The 24,811-nt window shown below is 39.4% G+C and overlaps 1 protein-coding gene across 1 annotated transcript in view; it reads left to right on the plus strand.

Annotated features, from left to right (window-relative positions):
* The window catches only part of LOC122666222 (DNA-directed RNA polymerase IV subunit 1), a 59,723-nt gene that overhangs the window by 8,383 nt on the left and 26,529 nt on the right, over positions 1-24,811 (plus strand). Inside the window, exons 4-11 of the mRNA XM_043862373.1 lie at positions 10,004-10,075; positions 10,133-10,390; positions 13,180-13,335; positions 13,604-13,702; positions 13,802-15,697; positions 21,651-21,820; positions 21,909-21,975; positions 22,065-22,180. Coding sequence (XP_043718308.1) covers positions 10,004-10,075; positions 10,133-10,390; positions 13,180-13,335; positions 13,604-13,702; positions 13,802-15,697; positions 21,651-21,820; positions 21,909-21,975; positions 22,065-22,180 — 2,834 coding nt within the window. The remainder of the gene's footprint in view (positions 1-10,003; positions 10,076-10,132; positions 10,391-13,179; positions 13,336-13,603; positions 13,703-13,801; positions 15,698-21,650; positions 21,821-21,908; positions 21,976-22,064; positions 22,181-24,811) is intronic.

Consider the following 24,811-nt stretch of genomic DNA (forward strand, 5'->3'; position numbering starts at 1 on the left):
CAGGTGTTTGATGAATTGCCTCTTACAGTTCTCCTTCTCAAATTGGTGTGAAATTTTGAGGACTTCTTCCATCATCATTGAAGAGTACTCGATCAAGTTTTCAGCCTATTTCATTGAAGATTTCTTGGGGATATCGCTGTTGCCATTTTTGGCAATTAATGTCTTATGTTGCTGCCTTTTGTTGGAGCATTTCCTTGAATCATCATGACAGGTTCAGACTCCTCTTCTGCAACTTCTGGGCTTGATGGACAGTCCCGGACAGAGTTTCTTCCCCTTGCTGCTCCTATCATGTTCAATGGGACAAATTACCTCAAGTAGTCTCGGACTACTTACTTGACCATTGCTGGTTGTGGCCTTACTGGCCATATCCTTGGGACTAACACCATGCCGGATGAAAAAGGTTCTCCACAAGAGAAGTGGATGTCATATGATGCTATGGTGATGTCTTACTTGCTCCAATCTATGCAACCAGATCTGTCCGACAATTTCTGCTTCTGGAGACAACCCATCAGATCTGGAGTGCCGCCAAGGAGACTTATGGACGTGTTGGGAATGCTGCTCAGGCGTAAGAGATTCGCAAGAAAGCCCATGACCTCACTCAGAAGGAGTTGTCTGTCTCTGCATACTATGCTGCCCTCAAAAGCTTGTGGCAGCAATTTGATCATTACTCCGACTATCAGCCCTCTACACCTACTGATATTGCTGCCTAGCGTAAACACGTCGACAATATCCATGTGTACGACTTCTTGGCAGGTCTGAATGTGGAGTATGACCCTATTAGAATGCAAGTGCTGAACTAGTCTCCCTTTCCTACACTAGAGCAGTGCTTTGCCATGGTTCATATAGAGGAGACTCGTCGGACTGCGATGTTCCGTGCTCCTACTGTTGCTAGGTTTGCCCTACAGACTACTTCCAGCCCCAGTCCCATTACCATTACTGATTGTGGTAATGCTGCCTCCAAGGAGCCTGCCAAGTGTGAACACTGCAACAAACCTTATCACACCAAGGCTCAGTGTTGGAAGTTACATGGGATGTCTGTTGATTTTGAGGCGAAACGAGGCCGGGGGAAGCTCAAACCAAAGTCAAATCTGACCGAAGCTGCTGCTCCTACTGCTACAGTCCCCTCTACTGAAATTGGTTTTACTCTTGATGAACTACTAGCCCTCCGTCGCATGCTCCAGACACCTTCCGCTACACCTGCTGCCTCTTCTGGTTCTTACTTTGCCTCAGGTATTCTGGTCGGTAGTCATTGTGCATAGCCTGTCTTCAGTCCTTGAATAATAGACTCCGGTTCCACTGACCACATGACTGGTTCCTCCCATGTATTTCATCATTATTCTCCTTGTTCTGGAAAAGATACTGTTTGAGCGGCTAATGGTTCCTTTCCTCCTATTCATGGAAAGGGTTCCATTCACTGCTCTTCTACCATCACACTAAATTATGTTTTGCATGTTCCTTTATTTCCTACTAATCTCCTTTCCATTAGTAGTCTGTCTAACGAGAGATTTGAACTGCAAACTAACTTTCTTTCCTTCTCATTGTGTCATACAGGATTTGGTGAAAGGACACACGATTGGGGGTGGTAATGTACATGGTGGTTTCTACATACTCGATACGGGTCAGACTTGTCCACCATCCGTTTCATCCTTGGCTCATCAGTTACATTCCACAACTTCTTCGGATCTCCATCTATGGCATTGTCGGCTTGGTCACCCTCCTTCTCAAACTTTATCTTTTTTGTTTCCTCAGTTAGTTATAGGTTGTAACAAGGATGAGCTTTTATGTGAAGCCTGTGTTTTGGCTAAGCAGACTCATTTTACTTACTCTCCAATAAATAAAAGAAGTAATTCTCCATTTTCTTTAGTTCATACTGATGTGTGGGGCCCTGCCCGTTGTGTTTCTATTTCTGGCCATAGATGGTTTGTTTCATTTATTGACTGCTTTACTAGGACCACTTGGGTGTATATGATGCAGCACAAGAGCAAGGTTTTTTTATGTTTCCAGCTATTCCATCGTATGATTCAGACCCAATTCAATGCCACATTAAAAATTCTGCGGACTGATAATGGCAGAGAATACATGGAAGGTTAGTTCCAAACTTATTTGGCTGAGAATGGCATCCTCCATCAGACCAGCTGTGTAGACACCCCTGCTCAGAATGGAGTTGCCGAAAGAAAAAATCGGCACCTTTTGGAAGTGGCTCGGGTCATTATTTTTACACGGTAGGTTCCTCCTCAATATTGGAGTGATGCTATCCTTACCGCTGCCTACCTCATTAATCGTAAGCCTACCCTTGTACTTGATAGGCGTACTCCTGTTGACCTCCTTCAAAGCTCTTCCTCTTTTGTGGTCCCCCCAAAAATTTTTTGGTTGTGTGTGCTATGTTCGTAACCATCATCTTCATGGTAAGCTCGATCCTCGGAGCATTTGGTGTATATTTTTGGGCTACTCTGCCACCCAGAAAGGATATAAATGTTATCATCCACCTTCTCAGCGTACATTTGTTACCACGGACATTGTCTTCCATGAATCCCTGTCATATTATTCTCAGCCACCTCTTCAAGGGGAGCATGATCCAGTATTTGAAGATGTGCCTGCTCATCTACTAGCTCCTATTCAGGGGGAGCCTTCTTCTCCAGAGCCTCCAACTTCAGCCTCTAGTTGAAGCTATTCAGGGGGAGCGCAGACCTGTGAGTCAAATTCCTGTTGATCAAGTCTACACCCGGAAGCATAAAGGGCAAGTTGAGACTACCACTACTGTACCACTTCTCTAACCGTTAGAACTTGATCCAGATCCAGATTCCGTTGCATTACCTAGTAAGGATCCCTTTCTTGATTTACCTATTACTGTACGTAAAGGCATTAGAACTTGCACCCAACATCCCATCACCAATTTTGTTTCCTATGATGCTTTGTCTCCTTCCTATCGTGCATTTGTGTCCTCTCTTTCTTCTGTTTCTGTTCCTCAAAAATGGCAGGAGGCGATGGCAGATCCAAAGTGGAAAGCAGCCATGTTGGAAGAGATGACAGCCTTATCAAAAAATGAGACGTGGGAGCTGGTGGTTCTTCCTTCGGGCAAGAAAACAGTGGGTTGCAAATGGGTGTTTGTTGTCAAACGGAAGCCTAATAGAACAATAGACAGATATAAGGCCAGGCTGGTGGCCAAGGGCTTTACTCAGACCTATGGGATACAGGGATAGTATTGTAATTTTGCCTTTTAAGTGAATATTATAAATGAAGGGGCTGAGTGTGAAGATGAACTCACTCAAGCCATTTCATATTTTCTCCTCTCTTCTAACAATTATTATAGAGAGTGATCTGAATGGACATGGGAGAGATCGTAGAGGCTATGAAGGTGTACATGGAGGATATGGTTTTGGAGAATAGAATGAGGAGGGGATCTCAGTTCTAGATTTTGCTGTGGCTTTGGAGGATATGGTTTTGGAGAAAAGAATGAGGGGATCTCAGTTTTAGATTTTGCTGTGGCTTATGATTTATCCATTGTAAACACTTACTTTGAAAAGAGAGAGGAGCATTTAGTTACCTCCAAAATTGGGCATAATCGTAGCCAAACTAATTTCTTGCTAACTAGAAGGTCTGATAGATTTTTTTTTTTGTGGATGAATAAATAATTTAATTCATTACCAAAGGAAAGAAAGGGGAGGGGAGAGAGTGCGTACAAGGGCACAAAGCCACAAACCAATTACAAGGCCTACCTGAGACTCTGAGAGGAGGATATGCCTTTAAAAATCAAAAGCCCACATGGGCATAAAGACAGAGAAGGAAGCCCAAGAAATACAAAAGCCTATAAGAGCAAAGAAGCCCAAAAGAAGAGAAGGGCAGCCAAGTCAATCCCAAGTAGGGAACCACAAACCCTAACCAACTATCTTAGCACAACTTCGACCAACCGCCAAGACGAAATCAGAGCATCATCGGCAAACAAACAACTGCAGCAGAGGGGCTTTGGCCAGCAGAGGACCACGACCAAGCGGGAAGCAGGTCAAGCGGAGGTGACAGCCACATCGGAGAGGCACTGGCCTTACAGAGGGCAACAGCGAAGCGGCTATAGGTCGAGCATAGCTTGCAGAGGGTAGACTATGCAGCTGGCAGTAACACAGCATTAGCCGGGCGAGCCAGACAGATCAAACAGTAGATTGACCGAGAGGGGCTTGCCTCCAAGCAGTAGCAGTTTAAGCGGGCTGGTGACCAAGCGGCAATTGAGAGCGCTGGCGATGCAAGACGACTGGTGAGAGAGAAGGCAAACATGGCTGGAGGCAAAGAGACGGGCCAGCAGGCCAAGCGAGGAAGGCAGCCAGCGAGGGAGGTGACAAACCAAGAGGGCTGTCGACAAGCATGACTAGTTGACTACAAACAACGTAAGGATGATGACCACTGTCACTACGCAGGTCCAAACCAGGAGACCAAGCTCCAAATCCCAAAGAAGAAGAGGAGAAAGAGGAGGAGGAAGAAAGGTAGAGCGAGAGGGGGGAGAAAGAGAGAAGGTGAGGGAGGAAGAAGGGGGGAGCAGGGCTGGGCTGCTCCTCAACGGCAGCGCTGGGTTTTGCTTCTAACTTTGGTTTTTGTTTTGTATGTTCCCCTTGACTTTGAACTTGTCATGTTGATCTTTGTCAAGGAGAAAATTTTGAAGGACTGTAAGGTTATACTAGGGGAGAGCCTAACCACACAACATAGATTAGTGGTTATATGTTCCTCATTATGCAGAATTGTAAGTAAGGTGAGCTTATTTGCCCTAGGATAAGAAGGTAGAGCTTAAAAGGAGATACCTTGAAATCATTACTGATAAAGTGGTCAAATAAAGAAAGTGGGACTTTGAGGGAGATACTAATACGTCATGGAAAGAGATGATTTCTTGTATTAAGAAGAGGGCTAAAGATGTCCTAGGCGAATCGAAAGGAAAATGTCATTCCTCTAGAGAGAATTGGTGGTGGGATGATGAAGTTCAAGCAGCCATTAAGACTATGAAAGCTAGTTTTAAGACATGCCACAGGACTAAGGATGTAGGGGATCTAATAAGGTATAAATTTGCCAAGAATGAAGCTAAGAAGATTGTAGGAAAAGCAAAGGCGAAGAAGTATGAAGATCTTATAACAATCTTAGCACAAATTAAGGGGAAAAAGCTACTATAAGATAGCTAAAATGAGGGAAAGTTAGAGTAGAAATCTCGACCATGTTAGATGTATTAAACGTGAAGATGGTAAAATACTATTAATGGATGAGGACATGAAGGAGAGATTATTTCTACAGCCCACTAAATGAAGATATTTCGAGTAATAGTGTCCCAGATGACTGCATTAGCCATCAAGATACTACATGTTGTAGATATATACGAAAAATTAAGGTAACTGAAGTAAAAGAAGTTTTAAGGAGGATGAAAGTAGGCAGGACACCAAGCCTAGATGAGGTCCCAATAGAAGTGTGGAAGAGCTTAGGAATCAGTGGTTTATCTTGGCTAACCAAGCTGTTTAATAAGATTATGAGCACAAGGAAAATGCCAGATGAATGGAGGAGAAGCATTGTGGTTCCGATTTACTAAAATAAAGGTGATATTTAGAGCCGTAATAACTATGGATGCATAAAACTAACCCCCTCTCTACTTTACATGGCATGCCAAGGTGCTTGGCCACCGTCTGTTGTCGTGACAACTATGGTGTGGAAGAAGAAGGAAATGTTCAGCACCTATTCCTTATGTGCAATTTTCCTGTTGCTGTTAAGGGAAGTTCTTGTTGCAGTGGTGCTGAAGAGGTCTTTCTCTGCCCCGTTGCTATTTGTTTTGGTGGAATGGGAAGGGGAGGGATATGGAGGAAGATCTCTTGACTTGTGGAGCATGATCCCGTTTGTTATATGTTGTTGCATATGGAGGGCAATAAATGCTTGGGTTTTTGAAGTGATAGAAGAATTGCTAATGCTGTGGCAAGGAGAGCTATGAGATTGGCGTCTTCTTGGTGATTTCTAGTTCTAGTTTTTAGGGTGTAAGTATGTCCGGCTTATGGGGCAATTGGTTGGTTTTGTAAACTTAGAAGGGGATTTGTGGAATAGGTTTTTTGGTATTTTTCTGATTATGAAAAGCTCAAAGCTCGGAGGAGATTGTGGGGCCTGATATGGACCATTTAAAAGTGTTTATCATCTTGAGTGTATAGGCTAGTTTTTGGAATTATTGGTATATATCATTTGTTTTTCTTTAAAAAAATAAGAATAAAGAATAAAAATTATTCAAGACAATATTTTCTTGTATATTGTTTTCTTAGGCCTTAGCTTATTGTAGAAAACCCAGGACCTGTAACCAGTAACGTTAGAGAGAAGAAAAGAGAGAAGAGAAGATGGAAGAAAAATTGTAATGCTTGAGTGATCTTATTAGATCAGGCAAGCCCTCTATTTATAATAAAGGAAAAATTACAAAGGGGACCCCTATACTAGCCAACTCTATAAGAGAAGCAGGCTATACCTAATAACATAACAAATAAACCTCTAAAAGGACCAGAATACCGTGGAGAATACCCCCACGGTATTCTGGTGTACATATTCCAACACTCCCCCTCAAGCTGGAGTATCCATATATCAAAAGGAAGCTCCAGCTTGAACTAACAAGAAAAAATTAAATGCTAACACTCCAGCATTCTAACACTGCCCTTCAAGTTGGCGCATATAAAGCACTAATGCCCAACTTGAACAAAATAGGAAGAAACAGAGTTGCAGTAGAGTCCAGCTTGACACACTGGCGGATGGATGAAGCTCCCAAATAATCTTTGACTTAATAAATCTTCAAGAACTGGAGATAATTGATCTTCAAAACCTGGACAGTCTTGATCAGCAAACCAGGACAGGAATATTCTGCAAAGCCTGGGAAGGGTTGATCTTCAAGATAAAGAGAACCACCGACCTCAGTAAAGGCAGAACACAATCTTCCAAAAAAGGCAGCTTTCACCGATCTTCAATAGCTGTCCAGTGATGAATCTCGGATTGTCATAGTGACATAGAATCTTGAAGATTAATAACTAGGGCAGCAAGCAGCGGAAAAACCTGAATCAACCCAACTGTAAATCCTCAAATAGGCAACAACCAAATATCTTCTATACTCTTGAATACTCTTCAATACTTCAATCTCCCCCTTACGGCAAATTCAACCCAATAACTAAAGATACCCAATGGCAATGGTGGAAAAAGCTGATCTTCAATGTTTTGCACAAATGTTCCTGCAAGTTTCTGCAATGTTTGCAATGGAATTGTACACAGTCTCCCCCTCACGGGTAGTAGTATACGTGGACAAATGACGGAGATGATGCAATGGAAAAGGGCTAAATTTTATTTTTCCAGAATTTTCCAAAGGTGCCATGGGTACTTAAAAAGGAAGGAATGGCAAAATTATAATTTACCAGGAATTTCCAAAGGCGTTATGGGTAAATAGCAAAGGTATGGGATATGAAGGGAATTAGAATTATTGAAAGGTATCGGAGTTGGAAAAAGGATGGCATGGCTGTAATTTGGTTGAAATCCACTTTTAAATACAATCCAAGCCAAAGGGCAAACTGGTAATAACCAGAATTTTCAAAGGTCAATTAGGTAGTCAAATAGGGGAATGGACACAAGTGGGATTAACAAATATTTAATAAGGGTAAACTTGGAAGAAAGAAAAACAAAGGATGTAGATGGAATTAGTATTTATGGATGGGGGACACACTTGGAAGGAACAAACTTTTAATGGCAAGATGTAAATAATCATTAAAAGGATGGGTAATAATTAAAGGTAGGGTAATAGGAGCATTAAATACCAAATAGGTTAATGGGGGAGAATGAACTGTGAGTAAGGAGAAGCCCATCGTCTTCAACCTCAAGGCTCCAAACAACAGTGGAAACCAGTGAAGAAGAGGAACCAGCGGCAGCTCTTTGGTTTCAAACCAGCCGAAAACGATGGCAGTAAACACAGAGATCAGAACTAGAGAACCACATCACACGGCATTGAAACCCATGATGAACTGAGTGGAGAGATCCTTCTGCTGAAACAAAGGATCAATAGTTCTGAGAAGAAGCATCGGAAAATAAATCGTGGGCACCAAACCCAAACACTGGTTTCTACTGCCCAGAGAATGGTGCGAGCGAAGTCGACAACCAAGGCGATAACCAAGGACTTGCAGCACTTCTCCAGCCTCCAGCATGTATCAGCCGGAAACCACCAAGGCACATAGCAGAAAATCTACACTGTAAGAATCGATGTATGTTCTTCAGAAAAACCAGATCTGAAACCTGGAAGACAAAATCGAGTTTGGAAATCCCCGCAACTGAATCGGGCGGTAGGGTAGAAGTTTAGATATGATCTGTAGAATGATGACCAGAATCAAACTCCAGAGACTGAAGAAAAAAAAACTTCGAATCTGAACAACCGTAGTCAGCAACTTGAGATGATCTGCAGAAGTCGATCTTCTAGAGGGAAGAATCAATTCTTGATAAGGCAGAATAATCTTCAAAAAACGTGCATTCATCGATCTTCATATTGGCTGGCCAGCAGATAAATAAGTCTACAAATCAGAAACAGATCTGCAATAAACAGATCCTGTATCTTCTATGAAAAAAATCCAGATTGAATCTGGAAAAAAAGAAAGGATCGATGCAGGCTTGTAATCTCCTCAAAAGGGAAGAATCGATCTTCAAAACAGGGAGCACTTGTAGCAAATCGAATCAGCAACTCAATGTACAAACCCCTAGTTCTTCTTCTTCGATGAACTAGGGTTTCTTTCTAAAAAGAAGAAACCATAAACGACTCTCAAAACGGCAATCTTGGAGAGTAACAAGTACTGGTTACAACAGCTCTGATACCATGTAGAAAACCTAGGACCTGTAACCAGTTACTTTAGAGAGAAGAAAAGAGAGAAGAGAAGAGGAGATGGAAGAAAAATTGTAATGCTCGAGTGATCTTAATAGATCAGGTAGGCCCTCTATTTATAATAAAGGGAAAATTACAAAGGGGACAGCAATACCCCTACACTAGCCAACTCTATAAGAGAAGCAGGCTATACCTAATAACATAACAAATAAACCCCTAAAAGGACCAGAATACCCCCACGGTATTCTGGTGTACATATTCCAACACTTCTGCTTTCCTGGAAGTTTTATTCGTTAACATGCGTGTTGAGTACAATATTAAAAACCTTATTGTGCTAGTCCATCCCTGTTTTGATTGCCCCTATGTTGAGTGCAATATATAGCACTTTATATTTTTTTATATTTAAATGACATTCAAAAGTGCCCTGTCATACATTACTTCAACACGAGCGACAGCTATACTCCCTTGTTTTGTTGCATGTGCTCTAGAATCAGATGGAACACCAAAATAATAAAGCGTTGGATTTACAGTTAAGAATCCTTGCCCCTTTCTTATTCTCAAAAGTTATTTAAGTTAGCCATACCAAGTCTCCAAGAGGCTCTTTCAAAGAGGTAAGAGTTACCACATTATCTCAGGACCAGTGGATCTTGGGTCTTGGCACACCTACCATATTGAAGGAAAAAGATGTCATAGTGACAATTAGATGCGCTGCTGATAGCTTTTTCAAGTCATTGAAAAAGGTGTCATTGGTCAAGGGAAAATATTAGATTTTGCTATGATTTAAATAAAAGAATTGAGGCATGAATGTTAGGTTTGTCATGCTGTAGTTAAAAGCTCCATTCTACTTTATTTTTCTGCAGTTATTTTTCCCAATGATTCAGTGCGATAAACAAAATTTATTCAAGAAAACTTTCTATGTTTTTCAAGAAATTCTTTGCCAAACATGGGCGATTTGTATTAAATGCATGCAATGGGATGCTTTATGCATTTATGGGATTTCTTTATTTCTTTTCTGGTTATAATTAAGAGTCGAACATAAGGATGAGTTAACTTCCACAGTTTTTCATAAAAGATTTAATTTAGTTAATTTTATCATCAAAGATATGAATGTATTTGGTAGATATTTTCGTACTGAATGTTATCTTGATGTTTTTGTGCATGTACTAGGGTTTAGATACGGTATCAAGTAGAAAATTGACAGCAACAAGTGGTCAATACAAGGGCTGCAAATATTGTATGGTAAGTTTGTTTGACTATTTTCAATCATTTTTTCTATCTTGTTTATTTAGTTCTAAGAAACCCGATTTCTTGAATTGTCCAACACAGGGTTCAAAATATGGGTACCCGCGTATGAAATTTAAAGTTGCTTCAAAAGATAAATGTATGAAGAATACTTCAATTATTGTTGAAGTAAATGAGAAGTCCAACAAGAAGTTTCAAAATAAAAATCCCAGTCAAGTACTTCCAGTGGATTATTGGGATTTTATACACAAAGATCCACAGCAAGAAGCCCAAACAATGAAATGGAACCAAAGAGTGCTGTCTACAGCCCAGGTCTCATTACTCTCTGGTACTCTAGTTATGTAGTTGTTTGTGTGTGAGGCCGCTGGTATATATATAGATATACATTTTCTTTTCATTTGGTATGAAGTTACACCTGCAAGAAGTCCAAACAATGAAATGAAACCAAAGAGTGCTGTCTACAGCCCGGGTCTCATTACTCTCTGGTACTCTAGTTACGTAGTTGTTTGTGTATGTATGTGAGCCCACAGGTATATATATATACATTTTCTTTTCCTTTGGTATGAAGTTACACCTATAGTTTTTTTTTCAAATTGTGGGCATTTCTTTTGTTGTGTATTTGTGCTTGTCACTCTCGCTTTCTTCTGTTATGTATTCTGGATATAACTTCCACTTTCTGAATATGGGAATTGGGGAACTCTCTTACTCTTGTTGGTAATATAAGATTTATTGTGGTGGTGAAAAAACAAAATGGAAGAGCTGATGCTTTAAGTCTGTATCTCTATTAATTTGGATCTCTACTTATTCAAAGTATAAAGAGTACTTGCGTCAGTACACAAGGGTACTGATGCTATCAAAGAGGATGTTGTTGATGCCTGATGGCGTGTTTAAAACCTGTCTCTAACAAGAGGTCATTGGTCCCTGCCTTTTGTAGGCATTGATCCCCAAATGTATGATAACAATTATTTCAAATTACTCTTTATTAGGATTGTTTATAGGAGAGGCTGAAGTTTGGAGTTTGGTCTTTTCAGAGGTTGTTCATCTTGTGATGGCAATACAGACAATTAAGTGATCAGGACATACACTAGACTGTCCTAAATTGTTGAAGAGGCATTTGGAAATTGAAAATAGCAACTAACTTTTAGCTAAGTAGATTGTTAATGTCTTGACGAAACAGGTAGGCTTTGGAGTTTGGCTCATCCACATCGTTGACTATATCTGTGGCGTGAAGGATATATTGGTGGTTTCAGCGAATCAAAGGGTATAGGGATTAATATATGATCTATTGGCTCTTCCTGTTGCGTATGTGTGGCCTTGAAGCAAGAAGAGGTTATAAATAGGAAGTAGAGGTTTCTTTATAGGTGTTTATTTCTATAGAGAGGAAGACAAGTTTGGTACAGTTGTCAAGAAATGGATAAGAGACCGAGCTAGGAAGAGACCTGAGTTGATTCCCTTAAAAGTGTTAGTTTAGCTGTTGATGGTGGTCAATTAATGGTTCTCCTTCCCAAGTTTCTTGTGGAGTTATAAGGTTTCTATGCAAATGGGGAGTTGTCAGACAGCTATTTGACCCATCAAAAGTCAGCTTCATAAAATGTCCTTGGGGCTGAGTTGGATGGACGGAAGGCACTAATCTTGAATTATTTTCATATTTGAGGCCTAAAAAGACGTGATGAAGAGGAGAGGTTTATAATGAAGTTTATCTGATGTTGGCATTTGATTGCTTTATGAAAGTGGGTGACGGTTTTCATGTGTTACTCATTTTGGCATGATAAATAATCTGCTGATTCATTTAGGGGGTCAGATGAAGGAAGACCTTCCTGGGTAAGTGATTAGAGAATCTGCTAGCTAATCTTCGATGGTCAAAACTGAACCTCTGGACTGAAGAACTTCCAGGATCACATGTAAATAGAGCATCTGCTAGCTGGTCTGAACTTGCTAGATTGAAGAGCTTACACGGTAAAAATTTTGTTCAATGGAAGAGTCCAAACGAAGATTACACCGATTGGTGGGGCCATGGACTTCACTTATCGGTGTTGTCATGGTTATTGCTTATCAGATTATATAGCACATGGGGACTCATGATTAGAACTAACAGAGAACATCCACCTAAACTCCATTTTTCTTAAATCCGGCTATCTGGAGCTAATACGTTGACCGAGAGTTTCAGATAAGCTGAAGCAGTTCAGCAATACCATCAACTTTCCAATTGTGCAGATTTCTTCTAAAAAACAACTGCCGACTCAACGCATCGGTGCTCAATTACACATTGTTGAACTGAGGCCTTTTTGTGTAGCACCGCATTATCATCATATTATTGAGTCATTAATTTCTTTGGAGGTATTATTATGTACATATGACACAAATACAGGCACCTTGTATGCTCTCTCTTATAATCAATAAAGATGTAAGAATTATAATTTGTGAACTGTGGGACCAGCTTGTTTTGACAACATTTTGTTTGATATAACAAGAGACTACTACTCGGTATAATATTGATCATAAGTAGGCCTCTTTTTATGCCAGAATTTTTTTTTTCTTGGGGGGTGGGATTTGAGAATCCAATCATGTCTATGTCAATGTTTCATAACACTTTGTTAAATATAATAAATTCTTCTAATGTTGTTTTCTTGTTTACTATAATATTTTTCAAATAAAACTGAAAAATGTTGCCCCATCTATGAATTTTCTGTGAAATTTCCCATTTCTGAAGGGCTGGAATAGATTTCGAGTGGAGATTTAAACCTCTCAACCAAAAGTATTCAAGAAGTTTATAACAACTTAGATGCACTTAATGACCCTTGTGTTTTCTGCAGTAATGAACATTGAAAATAAACATATTGTTCTCCTAGTGATATCATTCTTGGAGTAGGTCACACAAACTCAGATGGAGGATTAATTTTCGCATCCATCTTTTGTTCACTTCAGGATTCTCTCGTTTTTAGATTCGTAACTCTGCAACTGAATCTCTTGTCTACATTTCCCTTTTCATAAGTTATGCATGTTTCATCGATATTGCAAAATCTTATGCTTGTTGAATTGCCCATTTTACAACACGATTTTGATATGCTAACTTGTTGCAAATTTCCCCCCTGTTTTGGCAGGTTTTTTATTTGTTGAAAGATATTGACAATGAGTTCATAGGAAATTTTGTTCTAAGACCAGAATCACTTTTCCTTTCTTGTTTTCCTGTTACACCCAACTGTCATCGCGTAATGGAAACACCGCATTTATTCTCCAATGGGCATCAATATGATTTTGTGAGTATATTTACCTATTCATTCATTCAGTTAAAGAGTCTGGAAACAGCCTCTCTGCAAAAGCAGGGGTAAGGCTGCGTACATTATGACCCTCCCTAGACCCTGCAGTGGCGGGAGCCTCGTGCACTGGGTACGGCCTTTTTATTTACCTATTCCTTCATTCAGTTAAAGAGTTGTCTTCATCTTTCTGTTGATTTTATTTCTATCCCTAACCTTCTGTTGTTTTTGTCTATTTCATGAAATGCTCAAACTTGGCTATTGGTTGCAGGATGAACGCACCAAAGCTTATAGAGGGCTGCTGATTGACTTCAAAGGGCAGTCAGATATACTTGGTTCACGTGTTTGTGACTTCCTAAATGTTTCCAGGGTAAGCAAAATTATCATGCATATTTTTCTTATTTTGGGACTATTGGGCTGGTTATATGAAAGCATATAACTCTGCTTTTGTTTACATTTTCGGTTGCAGTTGCACACTGCTAAATCATCAAGCACAGATTCTGCTTCCATGAAGTCTGGTTTGAAATGGATGAAAGAAGTTGTTCTTGGGAAACGATCAGATTATGTGTTCCGTATGACTGTTGTTGGTGATCCAAAGATTTCACTGGGTGAAATTGGAATACCACGGGACATTTCAGAGAGTTTGTCAATTTCGGAACACTTAAATTCACTGAATTGGGAGAAGTTACACATCTACTGTAACTTACGTCTCCTTCAAAAGGGAGAGTTCTTTGTTAGGAGGAAGGGTGTTCTGGTTCGTTTATGTTGTACCCGTGAACTTAAGATAGGGGACACTGTATATAGACATCTAGATGAGGGAGATGTTGTTTTAATAAATAGGCCTCCATCGGTGCATCAGCACTCCCTAATTGCTTTATCAGTTAGGGTCCTTCCAATTAATTCGGTTGTTTCCATAAATCCTCTCTGTTGTTCCCCCCTACGTGGGGATTTTGATGGAGACTGTCTTCATGGGTATATTGCGCAAGCCATTGACTCTAGAGTTGAGTTAAGAGAGCTTGTCTCTTTAGAGAGGCAGTTAGTTAATGGACAAAATGGTCGAAACTTGCTGTCACTAAGTCAAGATAGTTTAACTGCTGCTCATGTGATCCTGAATAAGGGTGTTTTTATGAACAAGATTGAAATGCAGCAAGTTGGAATGTCGTGCCTTCATCGGTGGCTCTGTCCTGCTATTCTCAAAGTACCATCATCCCAGTCTTGTGTTTGGACTGGTAAGCAGTTGTTCAGCATGCTCCTCCCTGAGCGCTTTGACTTTGATTCCCCATCAAGTGGTGTCCGAATCAGAGGAGGAGAACTTTTGTCTTCCTTTGATGGATCTGCTTGGTTACGAGATACAGATGACAATATTTTCTCTAGTCTTGTTAAATGTTGCGGAAGTAAAAGTCTTGATTTACTGTTCACTGCTCAGGAAGCTCTTTGTGAGTGGATATCAACGAGGGGATTTAGTGTCTCTTTGTCTGATTTTTACTTTTGCTCTGATTCATACTCCCGGAAAAATATGAATGATGAGATAAAGTGTGCTCTACAGGAAGCAGAGCAGGTCTGTCAAGTCAAACAATTGATGGTGGATCCTGCCTTGGAGTACTTTCTCAAGCATGGTGAAGGAAACCAAAATCCCGAGTTTCTCAACATGGAGCACAAATGTCACTTAAACCAGAAGTCTGGTGTCTTGAATAAAGTTTTAGTTGGTGCTTTTAGAGAAGTTTTTCATGACATTCAGAACCTAATCTATCGGTATTCCAGTAAGGGAAATTCATTGTTGATCATGGTAAAGGCTGGAAGCAAGGGTAATCTTCTGAAACTTGCTCAGCAAGGCCTGTGCCTTGGTTTGCAGCAGCCTTCAGTTCCCTTATCTTTCAAATTTCCTGACAGGCTTTCTTGCTATATGTGGAATTATCAGAAGGCTAATGAAACTTCTGTACGTAATGAATCTAAAGTTCCCTGTGCTGTGGTTGAAAGTTCTTTTCTTGATGGCCTGAACCCATTAGAATGCTTTGTTCACTCGGTAGCATGCAGAGATAATTCTTTTGGTGAGAATGCCGATCTCCCGGGTACTTTGACAAGAAAGCTTATGTTTTACATGCGCGATCTCTATCTTGCTTATGATGGAACTGTGAGAAGTGCTTATGGGAATCAACTTGTTCAATTCTCTTATGATGTTTCCAAGAACGTATCTGTTAAGGATAATAATCGTAGTGGGATGTTTGGTGAGCATTCATACGCTGTCGATGGATTTGGTGGTCAACCTGTTGGCTCTTTGGCTGCTTGTTCCATTTCAGAAGCTGCATACAGTGCTTTGGATCAACCAATGGGTACCCTTGAAATGTCTCCCATGCAAAATCTAAAGGTCCTCCTCTGCAGCATGATTTTCTTTTTCAATAATTTTCAACAGTTAGTATTGTGTTTTTAGTGTAGACATATCCAGTTTATATTTTGCTACTTATGAAATACTTCACTAATTATTAACTTATTATTTTCCGTGTACAAAATATAATGTGTCCTGATTGAGGCCAATGCAGTGAAGAATTGCTTGTCAGAGTACGGGTTGTGCATTGGAGTTTTATTTTATGTATTGGTCCTTTTCCTTTTTGGGTGGCTTTTCGTTCTTCCTATTCTTTCCTTGTTTGGTGCCAACTGTCAGATCCCCAGCTCGCCCTTGAATCATACACTAGTGTAGTGTGGTAATTCTTATTTTTTTATGGTCTATATAATATCAAATGAGTTCTGGCTTTTTACCCACCCTCCCCAGAAAAAAATTGTTCTTTCATATTTTCTTATTCTGGAATTGGTTTCAACCGTCTGAACATCTGTGGTCTCTCCCTCTCTATGTTAAGCTAGCTTGCCAAGTCATTGGCAACTATTTAACCTGCTCAACTTGTACTTGGTACACACACATGCAGGGAAACAGGAATTATTGGTTGTGGGCCTGACATGGGTCAGTGGAACCAAAAATCAAATTGTCTCAGCCAAAACCATATTAGCTTCTCCACCTTCATTTTGTTATTTAGTTTTTGTTACATTTCTTCCCATCAGTGTCGGTTCTGTAATTGAGTAATCTCCATATTAAGGTTGTTATAAGAACGGATTGGTCTGAGTTGTAATTATTTTCTAAGTGGGTAATTTTACAATATGTTTTATTTGTTTGCTTCAAATTGGTTTAATAATGGTCCTCTTACTCAAAATGTTGGGGATATTTGAAAACTTTCTTTTATTCTTTAGCTATTGTAATTTTCATGCAGGAAGGATTCAATAAAATCGAATCTCTGTGGGTTGTATCATTGCTAAAATTGCCTCATTGCTAAAATTACCAAGGGGGTAAAAAATATTTGGAAAATTTTTGGAGAAATAGAAATGTGGATGTAGGGGGAAAGGGAGAAATTCAAGAAACCTTTTCTATTGGATTCATAATCAAATGAAATTTGGAAAGGGTGTACCCAGTGCACGAGGCTACCACCACTACAGGGTCTGGGGAGGGTCATATTGTATGCAGCCTTACCCCTGCTTTCACAGAGAGGCTGTTTCCAGACTCGAACCCGTGACCACTTGGTCCCAATGGAGCAACCTTACTGTTGCACCAAGGCCCAGCATCAAATGAAATTAGGAAAGTATAGGTATTTGACAATCAAAGGAGGTGGACAGACGAGAGTTAATCTCTCTTTGTCCTAGATTGTGTTTCAGGGACGTTGTACCTTTATATAAGACTGATGCTCTAATCCTGTTTTACTTGTCATTGTTGTTGTTGTATCCCTAGTATTCTTTCTTCTGATAAAATATGTTATTAATAAAAATCATTAATTTCTTTGTTTCCAAGTGATGTGGTTGGACTGTTATGATGACTATTGAAGTGAAATAAAAGTTTCATGATTACACAGTGCGGGCTTATGTTTCTGTTTTTTTTTTTTAAAGTTTGGAGGTGTTGTTTCAGTGGTTGTGCTTGCTCCTATCCTCTCTTGGGTGTTGCGGCTGTAGGGCATTGCTAGTATAATTTTTGTCTATTGTCTTTTATAAATTTCTCCTACCAATAAAATACAAGTCAGTAACAATAAAATCTAATTAGACCTGAGGATCAGTGTGAATATGTAATTAAACAAAAAAAGTACAGATTTTTTAAAATTTAATAATGTAATCCAAGCTTCAAATCACACTCAACTATATGGGCCAAGATTCAATTTCTGAACATGTTGTTTGATAAAGAATTAGAAGAGTCTTTCTAAATATCTAGAGAATTCTTCAGTAATTCAACACTTTATTTATGTTGTCCAGAGAAAACTTACCATTTTCTTTCAACTTGGATGAAAACTGCAACTGCTAAAGATGAATTTGTTGGGAAGTTCTAGCTTTCTACGTTGGAAAATATAGTTGATTACAAAAAATTCAGTTTCCCAAGTTGGAAAATTGTTTGCAAAAAATTGAACTGAATCTTCGTGACTGAAATTCACTTTTTTTGCTGTTCTGTTTTCACTTTATATGCACCCAATGACCCAAGTGAAGAATAAGAATTTATTAACTAAAAGATAGTTAATCCAAGCAAAGGTGATGACTGGTCATCAATAAACAAATATTTGTTATTAATTTTTTAATTTAAGGGATGGTATCAGATAGCGGCAGCAGTAAGGTCCATAAACATTTAGGAAAGCATCTTTATACTACAACTGGTGCTACCAATGAAGTAGTGAATGCCAAAAGAAAAGTGAAAAATAGCATCGGTCTGCTGATGGCTTAGTGCCCAAATTCATTGTACATGTTAAAGTATTGGTCTATAGGAGTCGTGGACTCCTATTGGACCTTTTGTTATTTTCTATTCCACCTGGAGTTAGTGACAGTGTTTTAGTTGAGTTGTGCTTTTATTTTTAGTTTCCTTTTTCTCCTAGGTTTCTTTATTCGATTGTAACTAGGAATTATTATTTTCTTTTATTATAAATATAGAGTCTTCTGTCCAACAATAGATACATTGACTTGTTCTATCGCTGAACAGTTCTTTCCATTCTCTTCCCTCCAGCGTCTCTTCCTCTCTTCTTCTCTGATTGGTGACTGATTATTGAAGTGCTTACCAACTTACTTGGTGTCAGAGCATTAATACTCAGTCACATATAGATCTCTGGTTTTGATCGACTTTTTGGTTTGTGTTTGTGGGTTGCAGCAACCAAATGCTGCTCTTTATGGATGATAGAATGATAATAAACTACGGTCTCCTTATCAGATTTCTGATCCTTTATGGAGTATTGGAATTATGTCAACTCTACAAAGTGTTTTTTTTTAATCTTCAATTACTCTTCACCCCCATTTGTTGCTGCTTATATTTGGAGGAGTGTTTCATCTGGGTATTCTGCAGACTCAATCCCAGGTTGAAGAAGTTCTACTCTCTTGATATTTCCGAATCAAGTTCTCCTTTACTCCATGGTATACTCTGTTTTTTAATCAAATTTCAGATCTAAAGAACTTGATTAGGTTGAAGAATCTGAAATTAGTTTTGATCTAGCCATCAGATCTTCCTAATTTTTTGAGGGTGTATTAAGCTTCCCAAAGGTGCAACTCGATCCAGAATTGAAGTCAATCAGACTTCTGGATTTTTGAGATTCAATTTTCTCCATATCAGTGCTGGCGAAAATCTGTGGTTGCTTCAGGTCTGTGTTTCAGACTTATTTTATCATCTCAGGAGTTGATCTCTGATTGTTTCTGTTATCTTACTAGACTATTCAATCCATTACTGCTGTTGATGGGCTTGTTTTTGTTGCTGATTATCCTTCTCAAGATTGATGGCTGATCCCACAACTCCTATAGACCAATACTTTAACAGTACCTATTAACCTGACTCAAGCTAGGTGAGCGACTTGCTGGTAGCTCCGGTTTATGCGTTAGATGGTTCATGAATCATATCCAACACGCCTTGGTGCACCTTTGTGACTCTTTGATTACCCCGATTTGAAGAGTGAGTCTTTTCTATGTGATTAACTTTTATGTCAAAAGGTGTCATCCAATTCAGTGAATTTATGTTGGGGCAATTACTTTCAGTACTATCAGTCCCTTACACTTAGCCTATATTTACTAAAACTCCCTTACCTTGAACTTTTTTTCTGATTCCCCCCCCCCAAAAAGTAAACTTTTCACCTCCCTTTTCCCTTGGTATCCAGTTACCCTTTGTGTATTGTTCTTTAATCCTATTGCTTCATTCTTTTTCACCTGGTAACCGTCCCTTCTCTGCAGATTCTAGATTTTTCAATGGGAATCTCTTCTCCATTGTTCTTGGAGAGAATAAGCATGGTGAGGTTCCTGCTACACATCAGAATCTGAAACGCTCCCCCTTCTTTCTCTTCTTCTCTCTCTTCTACCCCTGGACTATATTCTATTGTGAGAGACAACCACTACACAATTCCATCCATCATACGCTCGGCAGGTCAGTTTGTCAGAAAGGTAGGCCAGGTCAGCTGTGGCTGCAAGGCCTCCTGTAGATTCACTGTTTGTAGATCGAGATGGAGAGCCAGTAGCAACAAAGTGATTTCACCTGCTGTAGATCCAAACGTCTTCACTAGCAGAAGACCTGTTCTGCTGCTTCGGCTGCCTGTGTGTAACACAAACAGAGACAGAGTCTTGCTTCTACAGTTGCAACCTTCGAGCACGACAAGTTCGCACTCCATCCAGCGATGACCCTTTTGTTTTTCTCTGCTTTCCCACGCCCCATCATGCCTGCCAGGAGCTCGATTGACTCTCACTTCTGTCCTCTAACCTCTCAACACCTTTGAATTGGTAGTCTTCCTCTTCCTCTCTCTTGAATTTCTGTCTTTGGCAAGATGTTTATTGTGATGGCGATGGTTGGCAGGTTGGGTCACCAGTCTATAGCTTCCCTCCAAAGGACTCAGAGGGTCTCTCTCTCTCTCTCTCTCTCTCTTGCTAACCTCACCCACCTCTCTCATAATTTCCTATCTGGCCCCTTCCACTGTCCTTTGTTTTGCCCTTTGATCACCTAAGGACCCTCGATTTGGGATTCAATCTTATTTTCTGGTGAATTATTGGCGTCTGCATTGCCCAAATGTTCCCATGTTTACCTTTTCTGCCCTAAAAAGGTAAAACTAAAGCAACTAAAAACGTTTGCCATCAATTAGTGGTGTAACAGTATTGACAGTGACAACAAACAGTGATACACAGACTCACCCTTAACAAGAGGGTACCCCTCCGTTTGTGTCTCTTTTGTCTTCTTCTGCTTGCTCTCATTCACTTCCTCAAAGGAAGATCACAATCACCAAACAACATCGGTATAGAACCTAAGAAAATGATGATCAAACATGAAACAGCTTCACCTCCAACATTCCTCACTTCACTTCCAATGCGTTTATTGCAATGACGATGGTTGTTTGTGGCAGAGAAGGCCAAGGCCACGCATTTCTTTCTCTGGTTCACTCAATATATTAAAACCAGTCTTTTGAAAAGGAATAACCGGTTCCCAGTGAAATATAGGGGTAATTTGGGCATTTTTAACCAAGGGAGAAAGAGAGGTGAAACTTTACTTTTTGAGGGGGAATCAGAAAACAAAGTTTAAGGTAGGGGAGTTTTAGAAAATATAGGCTAAGTGTAGGGGAGTGATAGTAATTGCACCTTTAATGATTATACACTATTAGAAAACTGATTAGGAGGGAGCCATTATTTAGGTAACTATTAGGTACAGACTGTATAGGTGTCACTGTGTTGGATTGGCTCAGGTTGTGCATTGAGAGTAACTTACATCACGGAGCCAACCTGAATCAAACCTTCGTCAACCTAGAACGTGAAAGAAACTGAGTTGATTGGTGGTTTGGGTTGAGAATTGTTGCCTATAGTTTTCTATAACCCTATAACGAAAAGAAGTGAATTGGCTTATATATTTACAGAGATGTAATCTAATTAAATTAAGATTTAATTCATTAGAAAGGAGGCAAATTGGGAAACTAGTAATTGAAAATAGGACTGTGAAATAGTCTAGCAAACATAATTTTCTTATATTTGAGAAAAATGTGACTTACTGCAAGGTTATTAATTAGGAAGAACAGAAAGAGAGGCTTTAATACTATGTTTAATTGGGAAACTATTGAGAGTTTTGAAGAATATCTATCTATCATCTTTATTTCAGCTAATTCTTGTGATTTTAAGAAGTTACAAAAGCTTTTGTTTTTTTTTTGTTGGGGGGGGGGGATGGGGGGTTTGGAAGTTTAGTTTATATAAAATTTGTACTAGCTGAAGTTTATTGCAGCTGTTATACGTTGGAGCTTTTATCCTCTTACTCTTGATATATCTAACACTATTTTTCTGGGTTCCAATTCAATGTACAGAAGGTATTGGAATGTGGTCCAAGGAAAGGTATGGTAGATCGAACCATATCATTGTTTTTGTCGAATAAGCTCAGAAGATGGAATTATGGTTTAGAGTATGGAGCCCTAGAAGTTAAGAGCCATCTGGAGGCAGTATTATTTTCAGATGTTGTTTCTACTGCCATGATTGTGTAAGTTTTGTTTCATGTTGTTTCCCTTTTGTTGTTACTATTATGGCGTTAATTGATTTGTGAAATGTTTTACATTCTTTGCCTTTAGCTTTTCTCCGGCAGGACGTCAAAAGACACACTTCAGTCCATGGGTTTGCCATTTTCATATATGTGAGGTAGATTTTGCTAGTAAAATCCTTGGCATATGGTTATTTTTCTTGCCTAATTACATTCCACTCTCCCTTATTAATTTATGCATTTCCAGGAAAACATGAAGAGAAGACAACTGAATATTGACTCCATCAAAGTTGCTCTTATAAGAAACCACACTGCAAAGCTAGCCAAAGTTGGTATGCTTCCAAACTTGCAGATTTTGAGCAGGTAAGATAATTCCAAATTGGAATATGCTCGAGTTTTTGTAAGATGGATATTTCATCATAGGAGAGGGTTTTTTAAAATGACAGCGTAAGAGGTAATCTGCATACTACAACCAATGAGGGGTTGGACAATGGAATCCTCCATATGGAGCCTACATGGGGCCCACATAATTCGAATAGGAGAGAAATGTCAGTGTGGGTGCCATTGTTTATTATGTGAGGAGGGTATGTAGCAATCTTTTTCCCTTTCTTATATATTTACCTGCTCGTGCTTTTACTTTAGTAATTTTTCAAATGATGTTGGGGCCTATGTTGGTAGAAGGTTTCCTACAGATGCATGATGTATCTGCAGTAAAGGTTTATTGCATGGGTGGCTAATGGGGGGCCAGATCTGCCTAGTGGAAAGCTGATTTGGGCAATCCAACTGTTGAATATACAGGGCACCTCCTAGTTTCCCGCTTGTCCAATTTAATGTCCTATTTCATCCATATGGCCCCATCAATGAACTGAGCCTCTTTCCCTTGCATCATTTTCAGCCATAAACTAGAGGGGTCTAACCTGGCCACTCCAATAGATGGATAGATAGGGACCATGGGGATTTTGAGAACGGTGAAAAGAAAGGTAAAAATATTGTATTGTATTAATACTACTCAAAATAGCAACCCATACAGTTAGTATGCTGTACATCTGACAGACAGTTCATCTCAGGCTCTAGTAAAATCACCCCCCACAAATCTTGTACAATGTCAATGCAAAATCAAAGCCAAAGCTAAGTGGACTGTTTTACACGATGTACTGCCTTATTCAATTGAAACAAACTAGAAGAGCATTGGGTGATGTTGGCAACATGTCCTCGAAGTCGAGCACCAATCGAGCTGCAATTTGCTGAATAAAGGTGTCCATATATGTTTATGTATAGATTGTCTAGGTTGCCCATGAAATATCTGTTGAACACATGATATTATGTAAAACAAAAAATAAAAAATCTGTGGAAATTTCCAAATACAACTTGCTGCAGAATATCAATCTGAGCAATACTATAATAAGTCAGCCGGGAAAGGTATTTACAGAGTTATAAAGCATTAAAACTTCTTGCTTCTCTATACCGATTATGAAGGGTGTGATACCCATTTCGAATTGCCGGATCTGAGCTCTTGGTGGGTTATGAATGGAAATGAGTTTGATTGTAGCTTCTGACAATCGAAGAAATAACTCTCTGCCACAACCTTCAAAAATACCTGGTTACCATAATGATTTATAATATATATTAGGGGGGGAGGGATCTACATGCTGCCCGTGTGTATTGGCATCTCCAATGCCAAGCCAATGGGTGCACGGGAGGGAGCGCCTCACGATTCGTATACAGAGTACCCACATGGTCAGGGAGGAGAGAGTCTGAGAAGATGTGTACTTACCTGCAGTGTGTACATCAATTTTCTATTTATTACCTCCAAGCATTAAAGTTTCTCTTTTCTGCTGCATGCTTTTGTGCAGTTTGTTACGTGCATCGGCTTTCATGGTTTTTCTATTCTATGTAATGTGTGTGCTATTATCATGTGGTGTTAGTATGCAGGGAATTGTATTCATGGGGGCTATTGAGTCAGCATGGGGTTATCTGTTCTTTTATGTAGTTGGGTGGTTTAGGGAGTTATAAACGTAGTGGGTAGAAGTTATTAGTGAAGTGGATAGGAGTTATTAGCGAAGGGGGATGCTTAGTTGTACTAGGTAGTTATCTTGTATGCCTATTTAAACATAGCTAGACGTAATGAAAAGATAATCTTTGAATCCCTAAATTATCTTTAGAGGTTATCTTGGGAAAAGGTCGGCTACCTCCCAATAAGCCAGACGCCCTTGCTTCGTCCGTAAAGAAAACCTACTTACGTTATTTTATATTTTCCCCACCCTACATTATTTCATCTTCCCTATTTATCTCATCCCTTATCCTAGCACGTAATACAGTTCCACTGATTCCCAACTAATTGACTACTTCAAACTTTTGTTCTCCAATTGGAAAGTTGTTTATGGTCGTTGGCTCTCTTATATTTGATTGAATCCCAAATTTTAAAATGTTGGGACCTTTTTGAGCATTTCCTGCTTATTTAGTTTCAAGATATCAGAAGCTGAGTCTAAGAAGCTCTGAATCATCACGGTGTACATTTCTAGGACGGCATGGTAGTATTCTTCTATATACGCTTGAAGGCTATACTTTTGCTTACACCTGAGGGGTCAGACATAACTATTTGTCTTTTTCTGTTCCTTTTATCTTCTCTTGTTTCAAAATCTCTTTCCCTGTAACAAATTCACTCTTCTTTCATTGTGTAAAATATTTTTAGGCAATGCCATCTAGCCATAAGACTCATGTAAGTGGCTGAACAAGGTCTTTCTCTATTGTTCTTCAAGGCAACAAATTCAGTGCATCTATATCTTGTGGAAATATAGGAGAATTTCTAAATGCACTTAAGGGATCATCATATCTTTGTAGATCTCTTTCCTTAACTTATACCACACAACTACTTCTAGAAGTGAAATATTTTGTTTCATTGGTTAGTCATCCAGTAATAGTAAACTGTATTGGTTATTCTAAGCCAGGACATAAATTAAAAATTTTAGGTAATTCCATATGTTCCTTCATCAT

Source organism: Telopea speciosissima, chromosome 6 (assembly GCF_018873765.1).
Source record: "Telopea speciosissima isolate NSW1024214 ecotype Mountain lineage chromosome 6, Tspe_v1, whole genome shotgun sequence".
Classification (NCBI taxonomy): Eukaryota; Viridiplantae; Streptophyta; class Magnoliopsida; order Proteales; family Proteaceae; genus Telopea; species Telopea speciosissima.